The 21,339-nt window shown below is 46.5% G+C and overlaps 1 protein-coding gene across 1 annotated transcript in view; it reads left to right on the top strand.

Annotated features, from left to right (window-relative positions):
• The window catches only part of DMD (dystrophin), a 2,615,032-nt gene that overhangs the window by 968,659 nt on the left and 1,625,034 nt on the right, over nucleotides 1-21,339 (top strand). The window contains exon 13 of the mRNA XM_030202363.1: nucleotides 481-600. Coding sequence (XP_030058223.1) covers nucleotides 481-600 — 120 coding nt within the window. The remainder of the gene's footprint in view (nucleotides 1-480; nucleotides 601-21,339) is intronic.

Here is a 21,339-nt window from a genome sequence, read left to right on the forward strand (position 1 = left end):
CCCCCGTGGCCCCACCTAGCTACGCCCCGGTCATGGCTGCAGTCAAAATATATTGTGGCTTTTAACAGCATTTACACTGTATAATGTTACCAGTGATTGAATAATACGGAGACTCTTTGATTAACCCAGTTGAAAGCATATCTGGGAAATGTGTGTATAAATCTTTGGATCTAGTCTAAAGCAACAGATCTCCCTTATATCCAACAATGAAAACAAACTTTGAGAAAGGACATCTCAGTCATAAGGCCAAATTATAGCACAGTTTAACCCCGAAAGACAGTGCTGACCGTGAAAATGAGAGAGAACTTTTTAAAAATTTGTGTCACGTCTTCTGTAAGTAGTGTCGCTGTTTATAACGTGTCGGCACACCTGAAGCTTCTGGAGTGCGGAGGCTCTGGGCCTTGCATTTGATTCCATTCATTGGATTCTCAGGTATTGAGGTAGGCTGCAAGTATCCTCACAGTACTGTTTTGCTCCCAGCTACTGCAGGACGACCTGGAGCAAGAGCAGGTTCGAGTGAATTCGCTCACTCATATGGTGGTCGTGGTGGATGAAAGCAGCGGCGACAGGGCCACAGCTGCACTGGAAGACCAACTGCAGGTGAGCCCTGAACTTTTCCATTTGTAAAAGCAGATGGTAATGTTGCCACCCCTCTCGGCTGGACTGTAGTGATGTGCTCCCAGATACCCGATGGTTGTAGTCGTGGCGAATATCCAGGGAACACACACTCACAGCCGAGGGAGTGGAACAAATAAACTAACCTCGTCCTTTACTCTCAAAGAATAAAGGAGGAAAAGAAACTAAATTTAGGATTTGTTCCTGAACTGGAAGAACCGCACCTTCAGATCTGCAAATTATCTTTTTCTTTATTGAATACAAATGCACACAAATTTTCATTCAAATAAACTCAAATTCACAATTAGTGTGTGGCTTAATAGACCTGCAATAACATATTCCACATTCAAATGTAGTTTTACATGTATACCCTTAACTTTTTCTGTTTCTTTCAACAAAATCACCTAAAAAGGCAGAAAAGAACCTTTTCAGGTAAGTATTTAAATTGTCTTTTAATCAAAAGCAGATATTTGTTTTAATAGTCTTTCCTTGCTATTGATATCAGAATTTGAGTCTTTATGGGTATTATAGATGTTTGTGCAAGGATCTCACTTGAACCCAGAACACGTAGGCGAAGGTGACACAAAGGATGATGCAGAACAAAACGTCCAACGGACTAATCCAGTTCAGATCAGAAGCTTTATTCACAGGAAAATGGACTCGACGCGGATCGTGTTCCGGCCGCAAAGGCCTGCTTCAGGAGTCCCTGTAACAGTGGCGTAGCCACAGATGGGCCTGGGTGGGCCCGGACTCAGGCCCATCCAAAATTGTGACACTCTTGCTGTGGCTGGTGGGGATCTCCAAGCCTTGCCAGCTGAAGATTGTCTTTCCTTGGGCAGCCAGCGCTCTTCCAAATGTCAGCCAGCAGCTCTTTACTTGAGCTGATGCTGAGACCGGCCCTTCTGCACATGCTCAGTTTCCGCACATGCAAAAGCACTGAGCGTGCATGGCCTGCCATCAGCAGCATGAGTTTGAGGCAAGTGCTGCCGGCTGCCATTTGGACCAGTACTGGCTGCTCGAGGAGGAAGAGGAAATCTTCAGCTGGCAGGGTTTGGGAATCCCCGCCAGTTTAAGTATTTAATATGTGGGGTTTGTGGGCAGGGAAGGGTGGAGAGAGGACTAGGGTTACCATATGTCCGGATTTACCTGGACATGTCCTCTTTTTGAGGACATGTCCGGGCAACCGGGCGGGTTTTGCCAATCTGCCCGTTTGTCCAGAAATCCAGCCAAACGGGCAGATTGCTAGCCTCCTCTCCCCTTACTTACTAGTGCCCTGGTGGTCTAGTGACCTTTTCCGCCTTCGGGACAGGAAAGAGCCCCCTCTTTTTTGCCCAGAGCGCTGCCCTGCATGCATCCTTCCTGTTGGTGATCCTCGGCGCCGATTTAAAATGGCAACCGAGAGTTGAAGTGACCTCGCGAGACTAACATAGTAGATGACGGCAGAAAAAGACCTGCACGGTCCATCTAGTCTGCCCAAGATAAACTCATATGTGTATACCTTACCTTGATTTGTACCTGTCTTTTCCAGGGCACAGACCGTATAAGTCTGTCCAGCAGTATTTCCCGCCTCCCAACCACCAGTCCCGCCTCCCATCACCGGCTCTGGCACAGACCCCGTATAAGTCTGCCCTCCCCTATCCTAGCCTCTCAACCACCAACCCCTCTTCCCCCCACTTCAACTCTTGGTGGCCATTTTGAATGTGCGAAGAGGTCACTAGACCACCAGGGCAGTAGTAAGGTAAGGGGAGGGGGGTGGCGGGGTATGAGACAGGGGGAGGGGAAATGTGACAGGGGGCAGAGCATGGATGTGAAAGGGGGCGGGGCGGGCATGTGTCCTCCTTTTTGGGGGACATAATATGGTAACCCTAAAGAGGACCAAACCAGATGGGGGCTGAATTCAATGCCCGCCCAGCATGGGCTCAGGCCCACCCAAAATTGTAAGTTGCAAATATATAATCGTCAGCCGCGACTCTGTTTTACAGCGCTCTTGCGTTTGATACTCAGGGGGAGGAATGCTGGCTTCGGCCTAACCCCTGGTAAGCCTTTCCTCAGCTGAGAGGTGCCCACCTCTACCACCGGCTGCCTTTCAGGTGCTGTGGAGGACTTGCAGCTCATCTGCATATCCTTACAGCCTTCTCCGGGGTGACACCCAGGTCCACCCCGATCCACTCAGGGCCTCCGCTCTAGGTGCCCAGCGCTCCCACCAGGTGCTGTGGAGGACTTGCAGCCCTTCTGCATTTCCTCACAGCTGTATCCGGGGTGACTCCAGTTCCACCCGGATCTTCCCAGGGCCTTCTCTCCAAGTGCACAGAGTTTCCAGGTGCTTTTTGGCTAGGATCAGGTGACAGGGGGAGGCATGCTGGCTTCGGCCTAACCCCTGGTAAGCCTTTCCTCAGCTGAGAGGTGCCCACCTCTACCACCGGCTGCCTTTCAGGTGCTGTGGAGGACTTGCAGCTCATCTGCATATCCTTACAGCCTTCTCCGGGGTGACACCCAGGTCCACCCCGATCCACTCAGGGCCTCCGCTCTAGGTGCCCAGCGCTCCCACCAGGTGCTGTGGAGGACTTGCAGCCCTTCTGCATTTCCTCACAGCTGTATCCGGGGTGACTCCAGTTCCACCCCGATCTTCCCAGGGCCTTCTCTCCAAGTGCACAGAGTTTCCAGGTGCTTTTTGGCTAGGATCAGGCGACCCTCAGGGGGAGGAATGCTGGCTTCGGCCTAACCCCTGGTAAGCCTTTCCTCAGCTGAGAGGTGCCCACCTCTACCACCGGCTGCCTTTCAGGTGCTGTGGAGGACTTGCAGCTCATCTGCATATCCTTACAGCCTTCTCCGGGGTGACACCCAGGTCCACCCCGATCCACTCAGGGCCTCCGCTCTAGGTGCCGCGCATTTTTCTCTTTGTATCTAATCTTTTTTCCAGTTGCTAAAGTATCTTAATCATTTATGGCCCCTATTCACATTCTCTTCCTAGTTCTGTCCCTTCCTAATCTTTTCCCTCACCCCCTACCTCTCTCCGCTACAGGAACTCACTTCCCATCCATTGACTTCATCACCTCACCTTCTCTCCTACCCTCTTCCTCCCTCTTGGCTTTTAATCTCCGTCTCTTTCTTCCCTCCATTTTGCCTTCCCCATTCCACCTAAATACCTCTCGCCTTCGACGCCTTCGTGGCCACACCTCTCCTACTCTCCTCCGCTCTCTTTTACTCCTTCTCTTACTCTCAGCTGGTGACATCAATCCCAATCCTGGCCCTCCTCACCAACTATTATCCAAACTCTACAGATCTCACCGTGACCTCTCTAACCTCATCTCTATTCCTCTACTCCCCTCCTCTTCTCTGCCCTTCTCTTGCACCCTATGGAATGCCCGCTCTATCTGTAACAAACTCCCCTATATCCAGGACCTCTTTATCTCGCGTCACCTCCATCTGCTCGCCATAACAGAAACCTGGCTCTGCCCTGATGACTCTGCTTCAGTCGCAGCCCTGTGCCATGGCGGTTATCTATTTTCACATACTCCTCGCCCTGCTGGCCGTGGGGGCGGTGTTGGACTACTTCTCTCTCCCTCCTCCAGATTTCAACCCCTTCTTCCACCTCAATCTCACTGTTTTTCCTCCTTTGAAGTCCACTCTATCCGCCTTTTCTCTCCTCTGCCTCTTCGAATAGCGGTCATTTATCGTCCCCCTGATAAGTCCCTTTCATCCTTTCTCAGTGACTTTGACGCCTGGCTTGCCTTCTTCCATGATCCTTCCTCCCCCTCTCTCATCCTTGGTGACTTTAATATTCCTGCTAATGATCCTTCCAACTCTTATATTTCCAAGTTACTCGCTTTAACGTCCTCCTTTAATCTCCAACTATGCTCCACCTCCCCCACTCATCAAAATGGTCACTGTCTTGATCTCATCTTCTCCTCCAACTGTTCACCTTCTAATTTCCTTGCCTCTGATCATCCCTCCTCTGATCACCATCTTATAACTTTCACACTTAAATCTCCTCCCTCCCAGTCCCGTCCTATCCTATCTAATTTATCTAGGAATCTTCACGATATCGACCCTTCATCTCTATCCTCCCATGTTTCAAACCTCCTCTCTACTGTGGCACCATCCACATCTGTCAACGAGGCTGTTTCTTCTTACAACAATACTCTATCCTCTGCCTTAGACACTCTTGCACCTTTGATGACCCGCCCTGTAAGGCGTACAAAACCCCAACCTTGGCTGACTTCTAATATCCGCTACCTACGTTCCTGTACCCGCTCCGCCGAACGCCTCTGGCGGAAATCTCGGGCCCTTGCTGATTTCTTACACTTTAAGTTCATGCTGACCTCCTTCCAATCTGCTCTTTTACGTGCCAAACAGGATTATTATATCCAACTGACCAACTCTCTTGGCTCTAATCCTCGACTTCTCTTCACCACATTGAACTCTCTCCTCAAGGTGCCCCCTCCCCCAACTCCCCCTTCATTATCTCCTCAGACCCTTGCTGAATTCTTTCACAACAAGGTTCAAAAGATAAACCTTGCTTTCTCTACCTCACCAGCTCTCCCTCCACTAGTCCGTTCCCCTCTCTCTCCTTCCCCTCATTCCCTTTCCTCCTTTCCTGAAGTTACTATTGAGGAAACTACACTTCTCCTTTCTTCCTCAAAATGTACCACCTGTTCCTCTGATCCCATTCCCACCCACCTTCTTAATGCCATCTCTCCTACTCTTATTCCTTTTATCTGTCACATTCTCAACCTCTCACTTTCCACTGCGACTGTCCCTGCTGCCTTTAAACATGCTGTGGTCACACCTCTCCTTAAGAAGCCTTCACTTGACCCTACTTGTCCCTCTAATTACCGACCCATCTCCCTCCTTCCTTTTCTCTCCAAATTACTTGAGCGTGCTGTTCACCGCCGCTGCCTTGATTTTCTCTCCTCACATGCTATTCTTGACCCATTACAATCTGGTTTTCGCCCTCTCCACTCAACCGAAACTGCGCTTACTAAAGTCTCCAATGACCTATTACTGGCTAAATCCAGAGGTCAATATTCCATCCTCATTCTTCTTGATCTTTCCGCTGCTTTTGACACTGTCGATCACAGCATACTTCTCGATACCCTGTCCTCACTTGGATTCCAGGGCTCTGTCCTTTCCTGGTTCTCTTCCTACCTCTCCCTCCGCACCTTTAGTGTTCACTCTGGTGGATCCTCTTCTACTTCTATCCCTCTGCCTGTCGGCGTACCTCAGGGTTCTGTTCTTGGTCCCCTCCTCTTTTCTATCTACACTTCTTCCCTTGGTTCATTAATCTCATCCCATGGCTTTTCCTACCATCTCTATGCTGATGACTCCCAAATCTACCTTTCTACCCCTGATATCTCACCTTGCATCCAAACCAAAGTTTCAGCGTGCTTGTCTGACATTGCTGCCTGGATGTCTCAACGCCACCTGAAATTAAATATGACCAAAACCGAGCTTCTCATTTTCCCCCCCAAACCCACCTCCCCGCTCCCCCCATTTTCTATTTCTGTTGATGGCTCTCTCATTCTCCCTGTCTCCTCAGCTCGAAACCTTGGGGTCATCTTTGACTCTTCTCTCTCCTTCTCTGCTCATATCCAGCAGACCGCCAAGACCTGTCGTTTCTTTCTTTACAACATCCGTAAAATCCGCCCCTTTCTTTCCGAGCACTCTACCAAAACCCTCATCCACACCCTTGTCACCTCTCGTTTAGACTACTGCAATCTGCTTCTTGCTGGCCTCCCACTTAGTCACCTCTCCCCTCTCCAGTCGGTTCAAAACTCTGCTGCCCGTCTCATCTTCCGCCAGGGTCGCTTTACTCATAGTACCCCTCTCCTCAAGACCCTTCACTGGCTCCCTATCCGTTTTTGCATCCTGTTCAAACTTCTTCTACTAACCTATAAATGTATTCACTCTGCTGCTCCCCAGTATCTCTCCACACTCGTCCTTCCCTACACCCCTTCCCGTGCACTCCGCTCCATGGATAAATCCTTCTTATCTGTTCCCTTCTCCACTACTGCCAACTCCAGACTTCGCGCCTTCTGTCTCGCTGCACCCTACGCCTGGAATAAACTTCCTGAGCCCCTACGTCTTGCCCCATCCTTGGCCACCTTTAAATCTAGACTGAAAGCCCACCTCTTTAACATTGCTTTTGACTCGTAACCACTTGTAACCACTCGCCTCCACCTACTCTCCTCTCTTCCTTCCCGTTCACATTAATTGATTTGATTTGCTTACTTTATTTATTTTTTGTCTATTAGATTGTAAGCTCTTTGAGCAGGGACTGTCTTTCTTCTATGTTTGTGCAGCGCTGCGTATGCCTTGTAGCGCTATAGAAATGCTAAATAGTAGTAGTAGTAGTATTGTCTAGGTTTTGGCTTCGGTACTTGCAGAATGTTGCGCAGCCATATATTAGCAACTTACAGGGACTCCTGAAGCAGGCCTTTGCGTCCGCAACACGGTCCGTGTCGAGTCCATTTTACTGTGAATAAAGCTTCTGATCTGAGCTGGTTTAGTCCATTGGATGTTTTTTTCTGCATCAGAATTCATGAAGCACCATGCTGCTTTTATCAAATTATGGCTCCTCCCACGACCAAATGGCTTGCATTTGGTCATTTCTGAGATGGGCATCCTCGGTTTCCATTATCGCCGAAAATCGGGGACGACCATCTCTAAGGTTCACCTAAATTTCGTGATTTGGGGCGTCCCTGACTGTATTATCGAAACGAAAGATGGACGCCCATCTTGTTTCAATAATACGGGTTTCCCCGCCCCTTTGCCGGGATGTCCTGCAAGGACATCCTCAGGAAATCTTGGGCGCCCCTTTCGATTATGCCCCTCCACGTGGGCCTTTTACAAAGGCACGCTAGCGTTTTTAGCGCACGCTAAAAATAAGCGTGTGCTAAACACTACAGATGTCCCTTTATAACCTATGGGCATCTCTAGCATTTATCTGCACTAATCTGCACTAATTATTAGCCTGTGGTAAAAATGCTAGTGCGTCATTGTAAAAGAGCCCCCCCCCCCCCGAGTTACTCTGGTTTGGGGAAAACATTCCAAATAGTTCTGTAGTTTTAGCTTCTGGTGAAAGTTTGAAAATTGAGGGATCTAATACATGCGACTACCTTCTCCTACATGAGCACGCAGTTGTGGAACGCACTACCAACGGACTTGAAAACAATCAACGAAATATCTAACTTCCGTAAATCTCTGAAGACGTAATCTCTTCAACAAGGCCTACAAAGAGAACCTATAGCTTAACTATACCACTTCGCCAACGACCCAGCTCTGAAAGTCATCTTTATATAACTATCTGCTTAACTTTCTTTTCCCATCCAGTATCTTTTTTGCATTACCAATTGTATTTGACATCCTGGAATGGCGATGCCATAACAGGTCTCTGTAAGCCACATTGAGCCTGCAAATAGGTGGGATAATGTGGGATACAAATGCAAAAATCTTCTAGAGTTTTGGGAGTTATCTTAGATACTACCCTTACTTTTGAAAAACAGGTTGATGCTCTAAGTAAGAGATTTTTTTCTAAGACTGAGGCAATTGTGGGCGATTAGGTCCTCTTTACATAAACAAGAGTTTAGAATTTTGGCTCAGGCCATTCTCCCCCCAACTAGACTATTGTAACTCTTTATATTCTCAGATTCCTTGTCAATTGAAAGTTCGCCTACAGCTATTGCAAAATACGGTGGCCACATTGATTTCTGTTTTGAGCCGATTTGATAGTGTTTTACCTGTACTGAAGGAGGAACGTTGGCTATCTATTGCGCAGCGCATCAGTTTTAAAGTGGTGCGTATGTTTTATAAGGCGCTTTTTGGGTTTAATGCAGAAGGTCTGGTGGATTTATTGATGGTCTCTTCTTCAAAGAGAAATCTTTATTTTCGAACTTTAACATTAGGTCTTCCTTCTATGAAAACTGTTAGATTTGAATCCATTCTGGAAAAATCATTTCCTTTTCAAGGGGTAATGGAATGTACTTCCTAGGCTCCTGAAATTACGGCCTACTGATTTATCTTTTAGGGAGGTGCTTAAGACCCATTTATTTGAGGGTCAAGTTTAATTTTGTATAAGGTTGTTTGGGGGTTTCTGTAACTTCTCTTCATTGTTTGAAATTCTCTTTTTGTGAACCACTGTGAATCCTGATCTAGGAATACTGTCTGTATACAAGAACCGCTATATAGAATCCAGGGGATAGTGGCTAACTGGTTATATCGTGCGATACCTCCAACTAGCCGTGAATATTCAGTTTATTGCTGGCTAAGTTTGATGGCTAAATCAGGTCACTGAAATAGCAGCCTATCCTTGGCCACTATGAACTTAGCCAGCCAACACTGACTTAGCCAGCAAAGTTTATAGCTGCCAAAAATAAACCAGATCTTGGATCACAGGAAATGTCCCGGCATTGAAAATCTGGCTCACTGCTGACTGCAGAAGTTAGCTGGGCTGCTTCCCATGGTCTGAATGTCGGTCCCATTCAAACTAAACTTACTGCCAACATCAAGAAACCGTTACCTGTTCTGGAGTCTATACACTTACAGGGCCCCTTTTGCTAAGTTGCGTAAGCGTCTTATGCGCGCCCAGGGCACGCCAAAATGGAGTTACCGCCCGGCTGTTGCGGTAATTTCATTTTTGTCGTGCGTACGATATGTGTATCCAAAAAACAATTTTTATTTTTGGACACGCGTATCGGACGCACGCCAAGTGGCATTTGACGCGTGTAGGTCATTACCGCCCGGTTACCACGTGAGACTTTACCTCTAGGTCAATATGACTGGCTGTAAGGTCTCAGACCCAAAATGGACGTGAGCCAATTTTGATTTTGCCACACGTCCATTTTCGGCAACAATTTTAAGAAGGTTTTTTTGAAGGCGCGCTGAAAACTGGATCTGCACGCGCCCAAAACACGCGCCTACGGTACCGCAGGCCATTTTTCAGTGCACCTTAGTAAAAGGACCCCAGAGTTTGCTGCAGAAAAAATATGTTTAAATTCTAGTGTCACTTTAGTAACAGCAACACAAAATCCCTCCACTTGCAGATCCTTTGTGAAGTAACACAAAACCCAGCAAATAAGCTACTCAGGTACTGTAGCAATCAGAACCTGTGTATTACAACAGCACTAACTCAGATAGTTGGACCTGTAGCTTTGGAAAGGCAGCGCTGGAGTTATCGATCACCAAAACACCTCCTATCGGAAAAGCTGAGCGAGTTGTACTGCTATAGGATTTTCACAGAAGCGAAATGGTAGCAGAATCCCTTCATCTCATTCACATCTGAAAACAAATCAACCCACACCGATTACAAAATAAAGGATCAAAAATTAAAAGCAGAAATCCCGACTGTGGGCAAGTCACTTAACCCTCCATTGCCCCAGGTACAAAATAGGTACCTGTATATATGTAAACCTACTTGAGTACACAGATATGGAACGCATTGCCGCATAACTTAAAAACGACTTACAAACTAATGAACTTCCTCAAACTACTGAAGGACCCATCTCTTCAACAAGGCATACCACAAAGATCTACCAATGTGAATATACACAACTCCTCCACATATATTCAGAACTATCTCAAAATATCTGCTTGTTCTCTACTATCGTACGTTATCTTTTTCACGTTCCCAAGATCCTTCTGTAACACTAATTGTATATTTTCTAATATATGTCCACTATTCATGACTATTGTAAGCCACATTGAGCCTGCAAAGAGGTGGGAAAATGTGGGATACAAATGCAATAAATAAATAAATAAATAAATCGCTTTGAATATAGTTGCAAAATACCACAGAAAGGCGGTATATCAAGTCCCATTTCCCTTTCCCAAAAGTCATAACCTCCGAGAGCAGTATAAAACCAGAGAAACAAACACAGAATTGCATTTCCTCCTGTGCAAAATACCAAGATTCTCCAAGCTGACATTTTCTCATTTTACAGCCAATATATTTCTTTTAATGAATGCCTGGTCTCTTTCCACTCTTCCTTTTGTGATCTCCGAAATCAGTTTCCAAAGTCTTCTTTCCATTTTCCATTTGCTATGTCTTTTCCCTTCCTTCCTGGCATCTGCCTGTGACATTGCTCTTTCCCTTTCATAGCTACATTTGCCTCTCTCCCCCTCTCTCCACTTTCGGATCCTGTCTCCTTTTTTTCACCTCTGACCTGTCTATTCACTTCCCATCTTCCACTTTCCCTCTTCCCCCCTGTCTCCAGCTTTCCCTCCCCCTCTGTTTTTCATTCAATCCCTAGGACCCCGTTTCCAACCCTCTGTACTCAATCCCTTCCCAAGCCCCCACCCCTGTCAACTGGGGTGTGCTGGTACATTTTTTAACAACAGGCTCTTTCTCCGGACGTAGCCAGCTCTGCAGTTGGAAGGGCCAGGGGTGGCCCGGGGGGGGGGGGGGGAGCAACACTTGCCTCTCTCTCCTCCCTCCCTTGCTCGAGAAGTCCCAGCCTGCTGCCCAGAGCTGGAAACAAGGAGCGGGGAAGCAGCAGTAGTCTATTTACTTGGCTGGCAGGGCTCAGCATCCCCACCAGCAAAGTAAAAGAGAATTCAGCAGGGGGCCCAAGCCCACATTTTGGGAGCCAGTTGTTAAAGTAGTCATGGAGGGCCCTACCTTAACAACCGGCTCCCAAAATTCTTAAAAACTTAACAACCGGCTCTTGCGAGCCTGTGAGAGCCTGCTCCAGCACACCACTGCCTGTCAATGTCCTCTGCCTCTGGTCCTCTCCCCAGCCCTACCCTGTTCCTCATCCCCTCCCTGACCTCTAGTTCACCTTTCTTTTTATTCCCCTTTACTGAGGTTCGCATACCAACTTTCACCTTTGCCGTAAGGCCTCCATTTTCCCCACCTTCTCTTGTCACTAAGGACCACTGGTTAAAACAATCCTGTTCCTTTTATATATTAACCCTTTAGCCCTTAGAATGATGAGCTGCGCTACCAGGGGATATGTACATTGACTGAATTATTCTGGGGTAAAGCCAAGTCACAGAGTTCCATTAAATCCTTTCAACAGATTAAAGGGTGATTGAAAGATATGTATTCAGTTGTTATTGGCCAGGCATGTGGTGGCCAAACAGTTTAGCACTTAGAGAACCAAAGCAATACATTGGGAGGCAGGAAAAAGAGTTTCATAATAAGATAGGGACATGGAAAGAGGTGCTTCCAATTTACAGTCCGCTGTTGGATGAGTTTGAAAACTAAAAAGGATAAAATAATAAAAGGCTGGGAAACTGATCTGGGTGGAGGAAAAGGCCAGTATTTAAATTCCCTCTGCTTCTCAACACAGGACTATTATATTATACTGTAAATTCCTAAATATGATTTTCTTCTCTCCTCATTCACTGATGCAGTTAGATACAGGATGGTAGATGCCTTCTTCATGCATAATACACGATGCGAGTTTTGTCCCTGTGATAAGCAAGATATTAACGCCGAGTGGAACTATATTTATACATCAGTATCAAAAAGTTGTCAAAGACAAATATTCTAGAACGTTTCTGGATTTTGCTGTAGTGGTGGCTGATTTACTGAGACTTTTACTTGGTGTAAATGGACGCAACTACAAGGGGCCCTTTTGCTAAGCCGCATAGGCGCCTATGTGCGCCAAACGGGTGCCAGATTGGAGTTACAGCCCGGTTACCGCATGGCATGGCCCTTGCAGTAATTTCAATTCTGGTGCATGTCTGCTATGCGCGTCTGAAAAATATTTTTTTATCTTCGGATGCGCGTAGACCATTACCGCCCAGTTACCGCATGAGATCTTACCGCTAGGTCAATGGCTTGCGGTAAGGTCTCAGACCCAAAATGGACGGAATTCAAACATGCGTGGGATAAACATAAAGGAATACTGTTCAGAAGGAATGGATCCTAAGGAACTTAGCCAAGATTGGGTGGCAGAGCCGGTGGCGGGAGGCGGGGATGGTGCTGGGCAGACTTATACGGTCTGTGCCAGAGCCAGTGGTGGGAGGCGGGGTTGGTGGTTGGGAGGCGGGGATAGTGCTGGGCAGACTTATACGGTCTGTGCTCTGAAGAGGACAGGTACAAATCAAGGTAGGGTACACGCAAAAAGTAGCACATATGAGTTTATCTTGTTGGGCAGACTGGATGGACCGTGACGGTCTTTTTCTGTCCATCATCTACTATGTTATTATGTTACTATGACGCGGGGCAATTTTCATTTTGCCGCACGTCCGTTTTCAGCAAACAAAAAAAGGCATTTTTGTAGAAGTGTTAAAAAATAATTCTCTGCGCGCCCAACACTCACGTCTACACTACCATTTTTCAGTACACTTTAGTAAAAGGACCCATTAATCGCAGGCGCAGGCATTAGGTGTATTCTATAAACAGTGCCTAACTTTAGGCGTAGTTTATAGAATACGCCAAGGCTTTTTTTTTTCTTTCTTTCTTTCTTTGTTGCATTTGTATCCCACATTTTCCCACCTATTTGCAGGCTCAATGTGGCTTACATTATTCCGTAATGGCGATCGCCATTTCCGGAATGAGAAATAAAGTGGTTTTGCGTTAAAGTTCATTAGTAACAAAGTAAATGAAGCAGTCAAGTATTGAGAGTTCGGTTTTGTCCAGTCCTGGTATGAGTTTCGTCTGGTATTTAGGATGGATCATTGTGGTATGTCTTATTGAACAGGTTGGTTTTTAGTGATTTTCGGAAGTTAGTTAGGTCGTGCATTGTTTTTGTGGCAAATGGTAGCGCATTCCATAGTTGCGTGATAATGTAGGAGAAGCTGGATGCATATGTTGATTTATATTTTAGTCCTTTGCAGCTGGGGTAGTGGAGGTTCAGGAATGTGCATGCCGACCTTTTTCTGTTCCTGGTTGGTTAGTCTATGAGGTCTGACATGTAGACCGGGGCCTCGCCGTGAATGATTTTGTGAACCAGGGTGCAAATTTTGAACGCAATACATTCTTTAAGTGGGAGCCAGTATAGTTTTTCTCTTAGGGGTTTAGCGCTTTCGTATTTCCTTTTTCCAAATATGAGTCTGGCTGCTGTGTTTTGGGCAGTTTGGAGTTTCTTAATGATTTGTTCTTTCTTTTGGTGTTGATTTTTTTTTAGGTGGGACTTATAGAATCTAGACCTATTGGGCTAAACATTTTATAACATGGAGAATAAATACATAAGTACGGCCATACTGGGACAGAACAAAGGTCCATCAAGCCCAACATCCTGTTTCCAACAGTGGCCAATCCAGGTCACAAATACCTGGCAAGATCCCCAAAAAGTACAAAACATTTTATGCTGCTTATCCCAGAAATAGTGGATTTTCCCCAAGTCCATTTAATAATAGCCTATGGACTTTTCCTTTAGGAAGCCATCCAAACCTTTTTTAAACTCCGCTAAGCTAATCGCCTTTACCACATTCTCTGGCAACAAATTCCAGAGTTTAATTACAAGTTGAGTGTAATTAAAGACTGAATGTGGAAATTATTATTGCTAGCATGTTCTACATCTAGCCTAATTTATCTTCTTGTATATAGTGTGTATTTAGCTCTTGTCTTTTCATCGGTATCTCAAGGCACATTACATTCACATGCAGTAAAGTCTCAATTATCTGACCTAAACGGGACTGACCCGTTGTCAGATAAATGGAAACTGGGATAATATGGAAAACAATGGTAACACCTCGAACAATGCAGAAACAAAGACAGTAGAAGCAGGGTCCCAGCTCACAACGGTGGTAAACGTAGGATCCCGGGTTCGGAAAACAGAACGAGAAGCCGCGTGACGTCACTGGGGGGGGTGGTGGTGTCTGTCGGACGTGACAGATAATCGGATCAGTGAAGGTCGGTTAATCGAGACTGCAGTGGCGTACCAAGGGGGGGGGGGGGCGGTGGGGGCGGTCCGCCCCGGGTGCACGCCGCTGGGGGGGTGCCCATGCGCCTGTCGGCTCTTCGTTTTCATGCTCCCTTTGCCCCAGAACAGGTTACTTCATCCCTTACTTGTCCTGTCTGTCTGTCATAATTAGATTGTAAGCTCTATCGAGCAGGGACCATCTCTCCATGCTCAAGTGTGAAGCGCTGCGTACATCCGGTAGCGCTATAGAAATGATAAGTAGTAGTATGTATCTATGTATAGAGAAACTATAAAAATATAAAAATGGATTTATCTACATATACGTATATATACTGTCATCTACCAACATTTGATTATTTCCGATCTGACGAAGAAGGGCAACCTTTGAAAGCTGATGAAGAAATGTATTAAGTTATGTCCAATACAAAAGGTATCATCCTATTTTCTTTTCCATGTTTTATTTCTATTGATTACCTTTAAAAGTGGACTAACGTGGCTACCACACCTCTCAAACACGGGACCATGTTAGATCTATTGTATCCGTTTTCTGAGAATAAAGAGTTTGACGTACCTACCTCTGGCGTCCTACGTGTTTTTTGGTTGACCTACATTCCCCTCCCTACTTCGTTGGACAGTTCGTTTCTCCGTAGGGAATCCTTCCTTGTTGCGGTGTTGACAGTGTAATGTAGGCATATTATGTCGTACTTAGTTACTTGAATATTTTTACTGATCTAATTGTCTATTGCATATGTTTGACTTGTTCTGGCTGTTCACCGCTTCGAGTGATTGCCTTCAAAAAGGTGGTAAATAAATCCTAATAAATAAATAAATTCAGGAGCTTCCGGACAATTACGGTAATAAATTCATGGCGTGAATACTGAGGCATTTTATTAGCGCAATGCTTTCGTCATGTTTTGTATTAAATGTGGAAAACTCCTCAGTCTTCGCAGATTTTCAGGCGTGTGAATGTGCTTTTTCTTGGTTTCCCGTTCCTTCATCCCATTTCTGTGGCGCAAAGCACCTTCAAACAGGCAATCCATATGGCATGATTCAGTCAGGCACATTTTCTGAAAAAAATAAACGGTCTTTTGGGACCCAGTTGTCATGTCTTTGAGTTCTCAGCAGTACTCAAGCTCATCTGAGAGCCAAGCTTCATGCAGGGCAATTAAACCCGTTTAATCTCAACCCTGCTTACCAGTTCTGCATTCACTGCTGCCTTTGTTCGACAGAAATCTACCCGATGCTCATCTGACCGTAGACTGCACCAAAAGCAACAGAGAAACGGAGAAAGTCTCACTCCAGGGCCACAGAAACAAAATTCTCCGTCGTGTTCACAATCTAGGTCTTCATCTGACTTGCAGCTCTCTGCACGCTAATCGCTTTAGCACGCGGTTCGTGCAGGAGCCCTTACCGCCCGGTGAATAGGTGTCGGTAACGGCACATGCGCTGACCACACGCTAATTGGGAAAATAGCGCATGGCCATTAATGGAGTAAGTGGAAAACGTGGCCATTTTACAGCCATGTTAAAAGTGGCCTCAGCATATAGGAAAACCACGCGCTCGTAACAGCCCAGGCCACTTTTTAGCACAGCTTAGTAAAATGGCCTTTTATTTCTTTTTAAGTGGTATTTTTCATGTATTAGTATCTTAAGGTACACTTGAGGAAGTTACGTATCTGGGTTTAAAAAAGGTTTGGACAAGTTCCTGGAGGAAAAGTCCATAGCCTGCTATTGAGACTGACAGACACAGGGAAGTTACTGCTTGAGTTAGGATTGTTATCATGGGATGTTGCCACTATTCGGGTTTCTGCCAGGGACTCGTGACCTGGATTGGCCGCTGTTGGAAACAGGATGGTGGGTAGATTGCTACTCGTATGATTTTACTCAGGTAATTGTCCAAGAGAAAACCTTTATTTGCACCAGTATAGACCCGGCATGGGACTGTGTTTCGGCGGGGCAAACCCGCCTGCCTCAGGGGTCATAGAGACACTGATGGATGTTGGAAATCAGTACAGTCAAATAACCTGGAGTGAGTCCCATATGTAAATATAGACGGATGCTGCTCTCAGGGAATGGTTAGACCAAATGGTGCTGGGAAAGCCACAATGTGTCATGGAGTCAGGGCCGGTCTTAGCAAGTGCGGGGCCCTGTGCAGACCAAGTTGGTGGGGCCCCATCCTAGCTCCGCCCTAGCTCCGCCCCCACCCTAGCTCCACCCCATTGATAAGATCATTCCATTTTTAGAAATTTTTTTTATTTATGAAATTTCAAGTAAAGACAAATGAAGCTAAACTTGTACAAAAAAAAAACTGATTGAAATAATAATCACAATGCTATCATGAAACCTCCCCTCCCCAGAAGTGGAGTGGCCGAGCTGCGGGATCATCATGAATGATGCGGAAGGTCGTCCGAGGCGAGCGGAGGTCGGAGGCAGACCGGGGCCCCCTTAGGTGCGGGGCCCTATGCGGCCGCCTTGGTCGCCTCTGCCTAAGACCGGCCCTGCATGGAGTCTCAACAGGACGCCAGATCAAAACGTTTGCTTATCGTTTGCTCTAATCAATAAACTAAGAGAATTCCAGAAAGAAATAGTGAAGAAAGACAAAATAGAATTTGCCAACCTGAGAAACTGTACTTCCTTTATAACAGGAAGATGGAGAACAAGAGGCATGCTCACCAAATTAATCATTTATGTTCTCAAGGTCACAAGACGGCACGTGCTTATAATTGTGCTTAATATAGATGTTCCCAGGGCGATAGATGGGGGGAGGGGCTGTGCTGCAATGCACATGCATAGGAGGGAAAGCCATGGCCGCCGAGAGGGGGGGGCAGGGGGGACAAAATTCCCCGGGCCTCCAAGGGGGCGGGGCACAGGGAGGGAAGGCCCAAAGGGAGGCGATCTGCGCTTCTTTCATATGGAGCGAGGTCAAGGTGAGGCGCTGTGATTTGAATTCAGGGGGTCCCGGCCCGGTGGTGGACGGAGGGGGGGCGGCGAGGACCTCGGGGGGGGGGGCGGCAGTGGGGGCAGGGCCTTGGGGCGGCTTTGCCCCGGGCCTGGCCCAGTCTCTCAGCGGCCCTGGGGAACGCAGACGCTTACTTTCCTTTACAGAATACTAGAATCTTGGCTAAATTTAAAACTCTATGGCCCCCTTTTACCGACGCCATTCAGACCCGGGCGGCAAGTTAAGCGGTTGCCACGTGGCCTCCCATTGAGGTGGCGGTAAGAGCTCCGGCACGAACCCAGCAGTAACTGGGCAGTGCGCGGCACTGTCTGATTACCGCCGGGTACTATCAGGTGCTACAAATTTTCGTAGCGCCGGAAATGACGGCACGGTAGGGGTGGGAAGTACCGCTGGGCTGCTATGGTAGCCCGGTGGTACTTCCTAAATAGCGAGTGGTAAGTCCGCATTGGGCTTACCGCTGCTTAGTAAAAGGAACCCAATGTTTGATTTTCAAGGTCCTCAGACAAAGTGGATCAGAGTACTTAAAGGATAAGTTAACCCTCTAAGGGCCCCTCAAGGTTCATCACTATCTGTCCCCCTCATCAAAAGAAATTGTAGATGTGATACCCGCCAGCGAACCTTCTCAGGAGTAGCCCCCACGCTCTGGAATTTACTCCCAAAGGGGCTACGTATAATTTGAGACTACCTGTACTTCAGAAAGCAGGTGTACATCAAGTCGCAGGAGGAATGTGAAAGATTACAGGAGGACCTCGCGAGACTGGGGGATTGGGCGTCCAAGTGGCAGATGAAGGTCAATGTTGACAAGTGCAAAGTGATGCATGTGGGTAAGAGGCACCCGAATTACAGCTATGTCATGGAAGGTTCCACGTTAGGAGTCACAAACCTAGAAAGGGATCTGGGAGTCATCGTGGATAAGACGTTAAAAACGTCTGCTCAGTGTGCTCTGGCAGCTAAGAAAGCACACAGAATGTTGGGTATTATTAGGAAAGGGATGGAAAACAAACACGAGGATGTTATAATGCCATTGCATTGCTCTATGGTGCAACCGCACCTCGAATATTGTGTCCAATTCTGGTCGCCGCATCTCAAAAAAGATATAAAAGAATTGGAGAAGGTGCAGAGAAGGGCGACGAAAATGACAAAAGGGATGGAATGACTTCCCTATGAGGAAAGGCTGAGAAGGTTAGGGCTCTTCAGCTTGGAGAAAAGGCAGCTGAGGGGTGATATGATAAGTCTACAAGATAATGAGCGGAGTAGAGCGGACCGATGTAAAGCGTTTGTTTACACTTTCAAAAAATAATAGAACCAGGAGACACAAGATGAAGCTAGAATATGGTAGATTTAAAACAAATAGAAAGTTTTTCTTTACTCTTGAAGCCTGGATTGGCCGCTGTCGGAGACAGGATGCTGGGCTTGATGGACCCTTGGTCTTTTCCCAGTATGGCGGTGCTTATGAAAGCCTGGCTCATCTCCCAAGCCTTTAATATGTAGGGTGACTGACTATATACACCACTCTGCACCTGGACACATACTGTAACTTAGAACATAAGAATAGCCATACTGGGTCAGAACAATGGTCCATCCAGCCCAGTATGCTGCTTCCAGCAGTGGCCAATCCAGGTCACAAGTATCTGGCACCAGTGACTGCACCAGTGACTTCACAGTGAGAATCCTCAAAGGTAACTTTAAAACCATACAAGAACGTAAGACCTTTGAAGTCAGAATGATTGAATATTTTAACACCCAACAGAAAGGACTTAACAAGGACCTGGGGTTCCTAGCCCATTATAAACCATAAAGCTGTATGTCTCTGTTGATCACCCTCCCCTCACCTGTCCACACCCACCCTGTTAGAATACCAAAGATATACTTTGATGTCCCCATGCATACTTCCTACCCACCCCCATCCTCCCACCCTGTCAGACTGTCATAGCAATGCTTGAATGTTTTTCACTTATATACACTGTCAGCTAGCACATTTGCTTATTTCCGATCTGACGAAGAAGGGCAACCTTCGAAAGCTAATCAAGAAATGTATTAAGTTATGTCCAATAAAAAAGGTATCATCTTATTTTCTTTTCCATGTTTTATTTTGTTTGATTTCTATTGATAACCTTAAGAGTGGACTAACACGGCTACCACACTCCTCTACTTAAGTATCTGGCAGAAACCCATTCCATGCTACCAAGCCCAGGGCAATAAAAAATGGCCCAGTGCACGCCAAATTCACGCATCCAGACTACCGCAGGCCACTTTTTACCGCAGCTTAGTAAGGGCCCTTAGATAGCACATTGCCAAATAAGATGAAACAGCGATGCTGTTACTGTAGCGATGCTTCTAGTCCTTTCAAGATAATGCAATTTTATGCAGCTTTATGTTTTACTAAGGTTTTATTTACCAGCACTTTATCACAAATATATCTTCCGAAAGAAGTTACTGTGGCCTTTCATGCAGAGAGTTCCACTGTAATTTATAGAAACCGTCCGTACAGCTGTGTTTCTCAGCCAGCTTCCTTATCATTTCCCCCAGGCTTCTTCAGAACTTGTGTTTCCTGCCGGAGCTTCATTATCGTCGTTATTACTTCCAACCCCATCCAAAAACTATTTGATGTAAATATAAGGGAACGTTCTGCCTCACCGAGCATCAGGATTTGCTGAATGCTAATTCCATCCCCTCGGTGCAAATGATAGACTAAGGGGGGTTATCACCCATGATTAAATCTTGCCAGTGTGGTGTCATGAGGAAGCTAGCTCCCCCTCAATTTTCCACCTGAAGTAGCAAGCAGATTTTCATCCGCAGAAAGAAATCTGTTTATGGCAGCTGTTCGGTTTGTTTACAGGATGCCAGTGACGTCGTCCTGTGAGAACAAGCTGAGAACATTCATCTCTTGAGTTACGTTGCTGGAAAGTTTTTGGAAAGTCCCATAAGGAACCTTTTGTCCATCCGGAATGCAAAAAGTTGGAGATCCCCAGTGAGAAAGCTATTCGGGGGGAATAGTTTGGCTATTTATTCAAATGTCAGCTTTAATGGAAACAGGACCCCAACCTGGCCAAGTTTCGGAAAAACCTTCATCAGGGGTCACATAGAGGGGCATAATCGAAAGGGACGCCCAAGTTTTGCTGAGGACGTCCTCGCAAAACGTCCCGGTGGAGGGGCAGGGAAACTCGTATTATCGAAACAAGATGGGCTTCCATCTTTCATTTTGATAATACGGTCGGGGATGCCCAAATCTTGACATTTAGGTCATCCCTAGAGATAGTCGTCCCTAGACTTGGCCGTTTCTGATTTTTGGTGATAATGGAAACTAAGGACGCCCATCTCAGAAATGACCAAATGCAAGCCCTTTGGTCCTGGGAGGAGCTAGCATTTGTAGTGCACTGGTCCCCCTGACATGCCAGGACACCAACCGGGCACCCTAGGGGGCACTGCAGTGGACTTCATAAATTGCTCCCAGGTACATAGCTCCCTTAACTTGTGTGCTGAGCCCCCCCAAAACCCACTCCCCACAACTGTACACCACTACCATAGCCCTTAGGGGTGAAGGGGGGCACCTAGATGTGGGTACAGTAGGTTTCTGGGGGGTTATTGAGGGCTCATTGTTTCCTCCATAAACGTAACAGGTAGGGGGGGATGGGCCTGGGTCCGCCTGCCTGAAGTGCACTGCACCCACTAAAACTGCTCAAGGGACCTGCATACTGCTGTGATGGACCTGAGTATGACATTTGAGGCTGGCATAGAGACTTTTTTAAAAATATTTTTAAAGAATTTTTTTGAGGGTGGGAGGGGGTTAGTGACCACTGGGGGAGTAAGGGGAGGTGATCCCTGATTCTCTCCGGTGGTCATCTGGTCAGTTTGGGTACCTTTTTGTGCCTTGGTCGTAAGAAAAACAGTACCAGGTAAAGTCGTCCAAAAGCTCGTCAGACACGCCCTTTTTTTTCCATTATGGGTCGAGGAC

This window comes from Microcaecilia unicolor, chromosome 4 (genome assembly GCF_901765095.1).
Source record: "Microcaecilia unicolor chromosome 4, aMicUni1.1, whole genome shotgun sequence".
Taxonomy (NCBI): domain Eukaryota; kingdom Metazoa; phylum Chordata; class Amphibia; order Gymnophiona; family Siphonopidae; genus Microcaecilia; species Microcaecilia unicolor.